The sequence below is a fragment of the Balaenoptera borealis genome (genome assembly GCF_965194805.1).
Source record: "Balaenoptera borealis genome assembly, chromosome: 20".
In the NCBI taxonomy this organism is placed as follows: domain Eukaryota; kingdom Metazoa; phylum Chordata; class Mammalia; order Artiodactyla; family Balaenopteridae; genus Balaenoptera; species Balaenoptera borealis.
The window spans coordinates 42,884,512-42,896,932 of NC_138879.1; the positions used below are offsets into that span (position 1 = coordinate 42,884,512).

General features: G+C 41.3%; 1 protein-coding gene across 10 annotated transcripts in view; it reads left to right on the forward strand.

Moving 5' to 3' along the window:
* Positions 1-12,421, forward strand: part of MYO1D (myosin ID) — a 349,962-nt gene that overhangs the window by 113,337 nt on the left and 224,204 nt on the right. For all 10 annotated transcript variants that reach the window (XR_014238195.1, XR_014238196.1, XR_014238197.1 and 7 more), the window contains exons 8-11: positions 1,012-1,215; positions 5,525-5,670; positions 5,750-5,864; positions 10,665-10,835. Coding sequence is in view for 7 of the 10 variants with exons in the window: in XM_082370869.1 (XP_082226995.1) it covers positions 1,012-1,215; positions 5,525-5,670; positions 5,750-5,864; positions 10,665-10,835 (636 nt within the window). In the remaining 3 variants the exon portion in view is untranslated. The remainder of the gene's footprint in view (positions 1-1,011; positions 1,216-5,524; positions 5,671-5,749; positions 5,865-10,664; positions 10,836-12,421) is intronic.

A 12,421-nucleotide genomic window follows, 5' to 3' on the forward strand; every position in this document is an offset into this window, starting at 1 on the left:
GATTTAACTCTAAGTGAATCAGAAATACACAGGACCTATATGAAAAATATTATATAGTAGTATATAAACAATCTCTTAAATGTTCCTGACTAGGAAGACTTTAACATTCTAAATTGTCTCATTCTTTCAACTAGTTTATACATACGGTGCAACAATAATCCTTCAGAATCCAAAGAGGAATTTTGTTTTTCAGTTGACGTAATGATTCTAGAATTTACCTAGAGCAATAAACATGTAAGAAGGTCGAATAAAATGTGTTAGAGTAGTAGGGTAGGGGGAGCAGGGGAGAGGAGGCACGACTAATTCCACCAGGTTTAAAATGATAGTAAAAGCCACAGTACTTTAAAACTTGCTGCATAAATTCAGCACCAGATTAATCAACAGATTAGTTCATGTGCTGGACACTTGGTAGATGGCTAATAAGTATTTATTGCTTATTGAATGAGTGGAATATAAATAGACTCAAAAACTTGGTGGAAATTAATATGTAATAAAGGTGATATTTCAAATCAGGAGGAAAAGCTAGACTATTCGATTAATGGTGTCGGAGCAACTAACCATCTGAAAAAAATAAAGTTAAATTCTTACTTTACACCACATACCAACATACATTCTGGTGGATAAAAAGCTTAAATGTAAGAATAGCTGTATGAGGAATAGAAGAAAATATTAAATATTCATAAAATCTTCAGAGTAGGAATGATCTAAGTATAACACCAAAGAAAGAGAAACCCGGAAGCAAATGAGTCATAGATTTGACTACATAAAAATGTAAAATTTCCATCCATCAAAAACATATGCTGAAAATTAAAATACAGATGAGTGTCGGGGGAGGAAAAAATGCATAAAACACTAGGTTTTTATATGCTGAGATATTAATGTATTTAGGAAAATAGGCGCTCCAAACAAGGTCCCTTGGAGTTCTCTCTTAAACTAGCAAATATATCCCTGACATCGTGTTTCAGAATCTCATTGGAAGTGGTGTGTCTTGGTTTTTCTCTTCTGATACAGGGAAATTTAAAGTTTGTAGTGGATGGTGACGTGCCTCTGATTGAAAATGGCAGGCTTGTGTCTATCATAGCAGAATTGCTGTCCACCAAGACAGACATGGTTGAGAAAGCCCTCCTTTACCGGACGGTGGCTACGGGTCGTGATGTCATCGACAAGCAACACACAGAACAGGAAGCCAGCTACGGCAGGGATGCCTTCGCTAAGGTGGGATTTTAAAGGCATTGTGTCTGCCTTGCGAGGGTTCTGGTACCAGAATTTCTAACATCATGGGGAGGAGGTGTTTCCATACACCGCCAGCTCTCTGTGATGCCAGCTGGGTGTCCTACAACTTAACTCAATTCTAACACTGTCTACCAGAGATAGTATCACATCCCACAGGTTAAGGGCTCAGTCCCGCAAGTCTGTCCCCCAACACACACGCGCGCGCGTGCACACACACACACACACACACACACACACACACACACACACAGGCTTATCACCTGTGCTTCTGACCAACCAGCTATAGGTGGGAAGTACCAGCAACCTCCTCCTTGGATTCCATTAATTGCTAGAGTGGCTCACAGAACCCAGGGAAACATTCACTTACATTTACCAGTTATTAAAGGATATGATAAAGGATACAGACCAACAGCCAGATGAAGAGATTTACAGGGCAAAGTGTGGGAGGGTCCCGAGAACAGGAGCTTCCGTCCCCATGGAGTTGGGGTACATCACCCTCCCAGTGTGTGGATGTGTTCGCCAACTGGGAAGCTCCCAAGCCCTGTACTTTGGGGATATTATGGAGCTTCCTCATGTAGGCATGGTCAGTTATTAACTCCATTTCCAGCCCCTCTTCCCTCTCTGGAGGATGAGGGGTGGGACTGGAAGTTCTAAGCTTCTGATCGTGGCTTGGTCTTCCTGGTACCCAGCCCCCAGCTAGGAGCCCACTCAGAGTCACCTCAGTAGAGTAAAGATGCTCCTAATGCCCTTATCACGCAGAAATTTACAGGGGTTTTAGGAGCCCCGGGTCAGGGATGGGGTCCAGGACCAATATCAGAACAAGAGACGCTCCGAGTGTTCTCATCACATAGGAAATTACAAGGGTTTCAAGAGCTCTGTGCCAGGAACCAGGGGCAGAGACCAGTGTATTTTCTATTATCTCACAGCCTGGTGTTGATCTCAGTTTCATTTTTAGTGAAATTCTGTGAGGAGGTGTTCAGACGTTCCTTGAAAGCAGGTTAAGCCTCTTGAAACCAGAGTGGCGCTTTTTGACCATCACGGTCTCAACAACACCCCATGGCTGTGAGCATCGCTGCCAGAAACATTCTCAGAAAAGCAGAAGCTGACTGACCGGGGAGCTCAGGGCCCCTCGCTTGCACAGGCCCCTTTTGTGGCCCTTCGTTTTGCTTTCCTCACTCGATAATGCTTCGTGCAAGTCCCCTTCAGGCCAACTGATGGACCCATTGTTTTAGTGTCTGTGTGGTGATGGGACCATAATTTATTAACCATCCACCTCTTACGTCATTCACCTTGTTCTCTTTTTTTTTTGCCACTACAAACAATGCTGCATCCTTGTCCATCTTTCCTTACACACCAGTGCTTTTATTTCAGTTAGATGGCCTCCCAGGAATGAGCAGGTCAAAGGACACCCCGATCTGAAGCTTTAAGTGACTGATTTTCTGGGTGTACAGTGATACCTCATTGTTACTTTAGTTTTCATTGCTAGTGTATTTGAGCATCTTTTCCTATTTTTGTAAAGTATTTACATCTATTCTGAGAATTGCTTGGGTATATGCTTTGTACATTTTTCTTTGGGGCTGTTATCTTTTTACTGTCCATTTGTAAGAGCTCATAACTTTAACCCATTATCTGTTATCCATGTGGCAAATATTTTATTTTCCCAAGTTTACATTTTCTCTTTTTCTTGTTTGCTGGTTGATTAGGTTGCTCCATATTCCATTGTTTACTCTTATAAACCTCTTGCTTGGTTTTTAGTCTTCAGAGGAATTTGAATTTATCCAAATGCAATGGAGAGTGGAATATTTTAAGCAGAGGCAATGTCATCAAGTTTGAATTTTTAAAATGATGGCTCTGACCTTAGTATGAGAATCTTATGGGGCAGTGGGTAGGGCAAGGGTGGAAGCAAAGAGACCAATTAAGAGGATATTTCAGTAATCCAGGAGGATGCTGATAGCAGCTTGGACAGGGAAAGTAGCAGTGGAAATGGGGAAAAGAGGATGATTTGAGACAAACTGTATCTGGAGAATAAAATCCACAGGACCTGTTGTTCTGGGGATGAGGGAATCAAGGATAATTTCTGACATGGTCCAACCCACCTCTCCTGTCTCATTTCCTGCCATATTCCAGACTCGTTTCTCCCCTTTACCACATTAGACTTCTCTCAGGCCTTACATGTTGTCTTTATCCCTTTATCCTTCCAGCCACAGGGCCTCTGCACATGCTGTTTCCTCTGCCTGGATTGTTCTTCTCTCCCCTCTCACCTGGTTAACTCTTACCATCCTTCTGATCTCAGCCCACTTTCTCAGAGAAGCCATCCCTGACCTTTCTGAACACTGAACAGGTTGAAGTCTCCTCACATCCCATGCTCCTCATCTGTGTGCGTGTGTGCACGCATGTGTGTGATTTTCCTTCACTCTACTCCCTGAGCTCCTTGGAGACAGAGACAATGTTCATTTTACTTGGTACAGTATCTCCCACAAACTGCACAGAGCAAGTACCCAGCAAACATTTAATGAGTGAATGAATCCCCACGGTTCTGTTTCTATTTATTTATGGTTAACAGTTGGGTAGGAAGGACTTCCCTGGTGGCACAGTGGTTAAGAATCCACCTGACTATGCAGGGGACACGGGTTCGAGCCCTGGTCCGGGAAGATCCCACATGCCGCAGACCAACAAAGCCCATGCACCACAACTACTGAGCCTGCGCTCTAGAGCCCGCGAAGCCACAACTACTGAGCCCGCGTGCCACAACTACTAAATTCTGCGCACCTAGAGCCCATGCTCCTCAACAAGAGAAGCCACCGCATTGAGAAGCCCTCACAATGCAACAAAGAGTAGCCCCCGCTCACCGCGACTAGAGAAAGCCCACGCACAGCAACAAAGACCCAACGCAGCCAAAAATAAAAATAAATTAATTAATTAAATTAAAAAAAAAAAAAGTTGGGTAGGAACAGTTTTAGGAGGTGGGAAGATCAATAGTCCAGACAGGACATAAGTTTGAGACAGCTGTGAGACATCCAAGAGTGTTATCGGGTAGGCAGTCAGACACGGGAGCCTGGAGCTCGGAGGAGAGGTCTGCATTCAGGTGATACATTTAGGGGTAATATTATATCACCGTTCTTTAATGTTGTATGAAATGACTTAGAGAGGAAGAGATAGGGAGTGAAGAGGACTAGGAAGAGATCCAACTTTTAGAGATCAGGTAGAGGAGGAGACCTACTAAAGGTCACCGAGAAGGAGCAGCCAGTGAAATAAGAGGAAAATGAAGAAAGTGTGGATTCAGGACTTCCCTGGGAGTCCAGTGGCTAAGACCTCACTCTTCCACTGCAGGGGGCGTGGGTTCGATCCCTGGTTGGGGAACTAAGTTCCCACATGCCACCTGGCATGGCCAAAAACAAACAAACAAACAAAGTGTGATATTACGAATCCCAGAGAGCCCAATGTTTCAAGACAAGAGTAGGAAATTGGGTTGAGTGATGCTGAGTATCTGAGTAAGATGTCCCTGTAGAGGTACAAGAAAGGGTCCATATAGAGGTGCTTGGGGTCCTTGATGAGCCATTTCAATGGAGTCAAGAGAGAGAAGTGAAGGCTGGAGTGGCTGGAAGCATAAAGGGGGGAGGGGGAGGGGAGGAATGGAGGTGATGTGTATAGATGTGTGTAGGTGAAGAGAGAGGGTTGCTGGAGGGAGATGTTAAGGAAAGGTTTTCTAAAGATGTGACATTGCAGTGCACATTTGTGTCAGGATGTGAATGTGTGTGAGTGTGTGGTGCCTTTGTCCCTGTGTGTGTTTGCGTGTGTATGCTTATGCATTGACTGTGTATTTGATTCTCAAGGAATTTGAAATGGTGGCCTTTTGGCTCAGATCTTTATTTAGCATTATAAATCAATGTTCATATATTTAGAATCCATAGGGCATAGAACTCATTGGTTCTCTGCTTTTTATAGTTGATGAGATTAAAATAAAGCAATGAAGTGACTTATACGAAGCAGTAGGCAAATTATTGGTATTAGCAGGGCACAGAAACACACCTAAGGAATGTTGTTGGAATACAACACATGTAGTGACCCATAATAATCTTTTAAAACTCCAAACGTCATGCATACGTCGTATAATTTTTAAACAGATGATGTGCATTTCTCATTTTTCAGCTTAGAGGATTAACAGCTATGCTAAACGGTAAGGAGGAGGTCAGTAGGAATTTAATTCAATAGGAATTTAAAACTTTTCACAAATCCAAACAGGGGACGCATTTCCAATGGGCAAGAATTTACGATGTCATTTTCATCACAGGCCATATATGAGCGCCTTTTTTGTTGGATTGTTTCTCGCATCAATGATATTATTGAGGTCAAGAACTCTGACACCACCATCCACGGGAAGAACACTGTTATTGGTGTCTTGGATATCTACGGCTTTGAAATCTTCGACAACAACAGGTAAACCAGATAAGATACTGAAAACCCTATTGTTTATTTTTTTTATTTGTTTGAGCCTAATTGATTCCTTTTCTTGCAGCTTTGAACAATTCTGCATCAATTACTGCAATGAGAAGCTCCAGCAGCTGTTTATTCAGCTGGTCCTGAAGCAAGAACAGGAGGAGTACCAGCGGGAAGGGATCCCCTGGAAGCACGTGAGTGGACTCGTACAGACTGTTCACGATAATGTCAACTCTTAGCATCTTGGGTATCTGCTGATCTTCTTGGGTGCTTGAAACACCTAAACCTTAGCTTTCCTTTTTGGGGTATTGAAATATTACAGTTCATTTTCAGGGTTGATAGGTGGGATTTCTCTAATTTGGTTGACTGTCGGGTTGGTGCCCAGAAAAGGCTGAGTTAAAAATCAGTAAACTTATGTTCACTTTACAGCTGATACCACATAGTTTTTTGATTCACATCTGTCTATTAGAGTTTAGCATCATTTATAAGTTATTCAGAGCAGCAACTTATGCCTTCAGTTGGCTGAACTTTGCTTCCAAATTGAGTTTCTTCCCCTTCCTTCTTTCTTTTTTTGCTCTGATTTCTCCTTTTTTCTTCTCCTACTTTGTAAGCCCGGTGGCATTTTATTGTCTTTGGTTAATGAGGTTCATATTCCCTGAAAGCCATGCATGAAAACATGTGTATTAACTTTGATTTCCATTTACTTTACTTTGTGTCACACAACAGCTGTCACCTCTCTTTTCCTGGCTCTCTGTGAACTTTGTACTCGTCACTAGTCCGATAAGATGCAGCCAGGCAGTATGATTGACGCTGGGTGCAATACCACAGATCACAGCTAAAAACATGACAATTAGACCTCCTGCTCACGATAGAAATGGGACCCTGTAATTTTCTTTGAAATTTGTATTCTTAAACAATTTTGAGGACAGACATGAAAAATTCAAAAACTTGAGTTTCCATAAATTTCTGTGTTTATCCTTTTGCCAAATAGCATAGATAATGAAGTCAGTATTTGTATTTTGATATCCAATGTAAGCAGTAAAAAGCTATTTGAAATGCTGTATTTAAATTACTTTTATATTCCTTCCCATCTTCCTACTTTCCATCTCCTCTCATTCAGAAAAAGGATAATAACTAGCTTTCCTGCTTCAAATTTCTTCTTTGCCTTCCATCCATCGTGTGTTAAATATTAGAATACCATTACAATTTTGTTCAAGTATAGTAGTATGAATTCTACGTATTTACAAATAAAGCAAAGGGTGTATTATTACTTTTTAATAGGAATACCTACAGTTTTGATTTAAAGAGTGAAGTCTCATCACATATTTAAGATGTAATTCAGTTCAATTAAGTTTATATGCAGCTTTCTTAGAGTGAATCTGTTGCGTAACATAATACACAACTATAACTAGGGCTTAGGTTTTTACAGCAAACTTAATCATAAACCTTGTTATTCAGATGCGGTTCAGAGATACTGGTCCAAAATATCCTTTAACAATCAGAATATCAAATTCCACAGGCATAGTTGATAAAGGGAAAAGTCAACAATTGCAGGAGACTATTTCAAACATCCGAAAAAGGAGCAAAAGCCCTTTAAAACAATTCTTAGTGAAATAAACCAAGAAAAATGTGACCTAGAGGTAACAGAAAGCTCACTCCAAAATAATAGTTACTGAATACAGCCCGGGTCCCCAAATTAGAATCTCCATTCTGGGCAAGTGTTTCCTTTAAAAACTCCAAACTTTAGAACATAGTGATTAATTTAAAAAAATTTTTTATTATGGAAAATTTCAAGCATACATAAGAGCAGAGATCACAATATAATAAACTCATTGTACCCATCACTCAGCTTTAATAGTTATCAGTGAATTGCCAGTCTTGTGTCATCTGTACCCGACCCACCCCCAGATTATTTTGAAGCAAATATCAGACATCACATTATTTCATCTGTAAATATTTCAGTGTGTTTCTCTAAAAGATAAAGACTTTTATAAGAAACCATAGCCACGACACCATTATCACACCTAAAAAATTAACAGTAATTCCTTAATGTCATCAAATATGCAGCCAGTGTTCACATTTCACATTTCCTCAGTTGTCTTAGAGTTTTTGGTTTTGCTTTTACAGTTTGTTTGAATTTAGATCCAAATAAGTTACTTACGTTGTGATTGGTTGATAGGCCTCTTGAACATCCATTGATATTCTCCTCTCTCCTCTCTCTCTCTATTTTCCTTGCAATCTTTTGTTGAGAGAATGAGTCATTTGTTCTTTAGAGTTTCCCACTGTCTGGATTTTGCTAATGGGGTTCCTGAGGTGTCACCTAATCTGTTTCTCTGTTCCTTATATGTCCTGTACATTGGTTATTAGATCTAGAGTCTTGACTGGTGTCAGGATCACCGTCTACTTCATAGGTGGTATGTGAACTTCCACCAAGAGATTCATAATGTCTTGTCTCCCTAATTGATTCGCCTTTACATGATTTTGGTGCCGTAGTTTGCAAGTCATCTTTAGGTGCTGAGAACTTGACTCTATTTGGCACAAAGCTGCTCTATTTGGAGTGAGGATGGGAGGCCCAGAGCCCTGTGCCCCTGAGCCATCCCCTCTCATCTCTCTTTGTCCCCTGCATCCGCTAAGAAACCTCCTGGGAATACCAGGTTGCCAGAAGAACCTAGTTTGAAAACCACGACTGTAAGCAGTGTTTGAAGCAACGTTAAACTGTGAACCAGAAGCTACTGGACTCTTCAGCAAAGACTAATAATCACTTTTAGTTAGACAGTTGGAATTTGGGGAATTTAATGCTTTTGTTCTTGGCACAAAAGACTTAATCTTTAATTCCATAGTCGCAAAGTCTACGATTTCAGCTGTTAATTACTACAGAGTTCCTGCTTTTTGAATATTTTAAGGATATTTTTTCCAAAGATAGAAATAACTTTTCTTCATAATGAGAAATGTAATAAGTGCCCACAATAAAAGTAAATACTTAGACCAGGGCTCCTCCATCTCTGTACTAACATTTTAGACCAGATAACTGTTGTGAGTCTGTCCTGTGCTTTGTAGGATGTTTAGTAGTATCCCTGGCCTCTTCCCACTGGATGCCAGTAGCATTCTACTAGTCATGACCACCTAAAATGTCTCCAGACATTGCCAAATGCCCCTGGGGGGCAAAGTCACCCTCTGTTGAGAATCACTGATTTAGACAAACCAGAAAAGTATAAAAAACAAAGTAAAAACCACCCAGTTTGGGGGCTTCCCTGGTGGCGCAGTGGTTGAGAATCTGCCTGCCAATGCAGGGGACACGGGTTCGAGCCCTGGTCTGGGAAGATCCCACATGCCGCGGAGCAACTAAGCCCGTGAGCCACAACTACTGAGCCTGCGCGTCTGGAGCCTGTGCTCCGCAACAAGAGAGGCCGCGATAGTGAGAGGCCTGCGCACCGCGATGAAGAGTGGCTCCCGCTTGCCACAACTAGAGGAAGCCCTCACACAGAAATGAAGACCCAACACAGCCATAAATAAATAAATAAATAATTCCCATTTTTTAAAAAAAAAGTCAAAAAAAAAACAAAAAAGGAAACCAAAAAAAACCCACCCAGTTTGCAGACTTTCAGTCCATGGAATACAGAGGAGGACTTGGAAGACTAGGGATGGAGCTGAAAGCCACAGACAGATAGCTGGCATGAGCCCTTGGATTTTAAAAAGCATTGAACAGGGATCCATGAGACACCGTAATACTCTATCGTGAGTGTGTCGATCTTACAGAAGGTAGTGGGGACAACCTGCAGTTCAGGTACCTCCTAAATGAGGCGGGACACATCAACACACAAGATTAAAATGTATAAGCCGCCCGTCTTCAAATGAGGTACTAGAGCTTTCCTGAGTCAGGCCCATGTGTGCTTTCTGTGCGTGTGGTGATACGTATGCTGCAGGCTATCGGAATAGACCGGTGTAGAAGAGGATTATTACACAAACCTTGTGTGTGCTGAAGTGGCTAAAGAGCCTGCAGTTATTTACAACTTTATTCAGCCTTGTGGAAGCAAATGAAAAGCTTATTCTTATCCTTTACGGATACTTATATCTCAGAATTAAATTTTTTATATTGTACCCTGGAAACCTCTGTTAGACCCATATATGCTTTTTAACTTTGGAAAACTGAAGGAGATACTCTTTGGGATTTTTAGTCAGCCAGGGCCGTGTAACTAAAAATGCAAGTTCTCGGAAACACCTTAACTCCATCAAGTTCAATATCAATGAATACTTCAAGGTTATTTGTTGATACTTATTGGAATCTGGGTCTTGCGGTTAACAGCCAGCAGATTGAGGGATTGAGGGTCTGACGAATAAGGTTAGGTGCAGGATATGAAGACAGGATTAAAACAAGAGTTAGCGAAGGGAGAAACATTATCTACTTTATAATTTTTGCCTGGAGCTGTACTCATTTAAGGCAAAATGTTTTATGATAAAAAGTCCACAAATACATTTTTAAAATAAATTTATTTATTTGTTTGTTTTTATTTTTGGCTGTGTTGGGTCTTCGTTGCTGGGCACAGGCTTTCTCTTGGGGCGAGCGGGGGCTACTCTTCCTTGCGGTGCGCGGGCTTCTCATTGTCATGGCTTCTCTTGTTGCAGAGCACGGCTCTAGATGCACGGGCTCAGTAGTTGTGGCTCGTGGGCCCTAGAGCACAGGCTCAGTAGTTGTGGCGCACGCGCTTAGTTGCTCCTCGACATGTGGGATCTTCCCAGACCAGGGCTCGAACCCGCGTCCCCTGCATTGGCAGGCGGATTCTTAACCACTGCGCCACCAGGGAAGCCCCACAAATACATTTTTTTAAAAAACCTCTGTTAGAATGTGTGCTCCTTTTAGCGTTATACCTCATTAGTGTTATTCACCTCTTTGACGCCAAAGTGACTTAAATTCCTGATACCTATGGAGGCATTGCTGTTGCACCTGTTCCTGGTTTCCGTTGCCTTTGGAATTGCCGCTTTGCTGTGTCCTGCAGATCGATTACTTCAACAATCAGATCATCGTGGACCTCGTGGAACAGCAACACAAGGGCATCATCGCCATCCTGGATGACGCCTGCATGAATGTCGGCAAAGTCACCGATGAGATGTTCCTGGAAGCACTTAACAGTAAACTGGGCAAACATGGTCATTTTTCCAGCCGAAAGGTAGTGTGTATAATGAGAACTTCCTCTCATTTTGATCATTAAGAGTTTCCTCATTGTTGGACAGAATTCAATGACTTTATATGTTGGGTTGAAAGAATGTCCACTCAAGTGAGAGAGACCATAAACATCCATGAAATGATTTATTGCTGTGGCTAAATTCTGCCTTTCTGGTTTGTAGGATGACGAGATTGATAGAAATCACAGTGTCCAGGAGAGGGAGCTCTAGACTATTCCATTTGCTAGAAATAGGAAAAATGAACATGATGCTTTAGAAAGCATGATGTCATTTATAACCAATAGGTACAGAGTCCTTGTTCATGTGCTAGAATTTTGCTCCTGCATCTGATAATTCTGGCACTGAAAATAGCTTTTGTCCTTGACTTTCTACTGTAATCCTCAGTTATAAAAATCTAGTATGTGTTCTCTGCTGTAGTTCTTCCGACTATGTGACTTTCTTGAAAACAGAGAAATTCTAGCTGAAATCCTAGTGTTACAAGGAAACTCATTCCTTAAATGAATGGTGATCCTTCTTAAGTCCCTATTTTTCACATTCTAAAAATGTTATAAGCAGATCATATCTCCATGATAGTTGGTGGCAGTCGTGGTTATCCGACATTTGTGCTGTGCCTAGCATATAGTATGTTTGCCATAATATTTGTCATAGAAGAGACACGCCGTCATCCCTAGGTGTTCCCTACAAATGTAGGCTTGTCTAGCAACCATAAGCTGAAGGAAAAACAGGCCGCATTCTTCTTCACTTCCAGAAGGAAAGGGGCCAACATTTCTGCTCCTCCATAATTCCATATAAATCTATGACCCACTGCCACTTTTTAGCATGAATAAATCTGTATTCTGACTTTGTCCCTTCTGAAATTATATAATCAGAACAGTAAGAGTCCCCAATTAACTGGAGACAGCACAAATCATCAAGAAATATATTACTGGCTGATATTTATTTTAGACTAGTTTATTTCTAAAATATTCTCCTTGGTCTATTACTGAGGACTAACTTGTAGCCTGCTGTAAGTCGGCTTTCAGATGCTACAGTCTGATCTTTGACATTAGGGGTCTAGCTAGGGTTATTCCTTCAGTCATTTCCTATTTATAACACAAATACTTCAGTGCCTCTCATTTTCCGGGTACAATCCTGGGTGCTGGGGACAGAGCAGCGAGCCAAGTTAGAAGCCCCGTAAATAATTTACAGAGGTGCTTTGAAAGACGGCATGATTACAGGGCAAATGTCCTGTCTCTGAGGGGTTGGGTATAAATGTCCTTTATAATCTCAGTTCAGGTTTTGGAGACTCGCCTGGCATTGGTAGACAATCTGTGTTTGTCCAATTCAGTTGAATTGGTCACAATCATACCAAATAGATCTTATGAAATATTGAATTCCAAACTAAAACAGGCAAGGCTCCACTTTGTTTAAATAAATAACTGTGATTCTCATGTGAGAAATCACTTCATTTTGTTATGTTTCACCTTGGCCATTTATACACTCGAATTTATCAACCAAATATTTTGAAATATAATTTCATATTTACAGTAGAAACTGTACGTACGGTACTTTTAAGCAGCTGCTACTGACT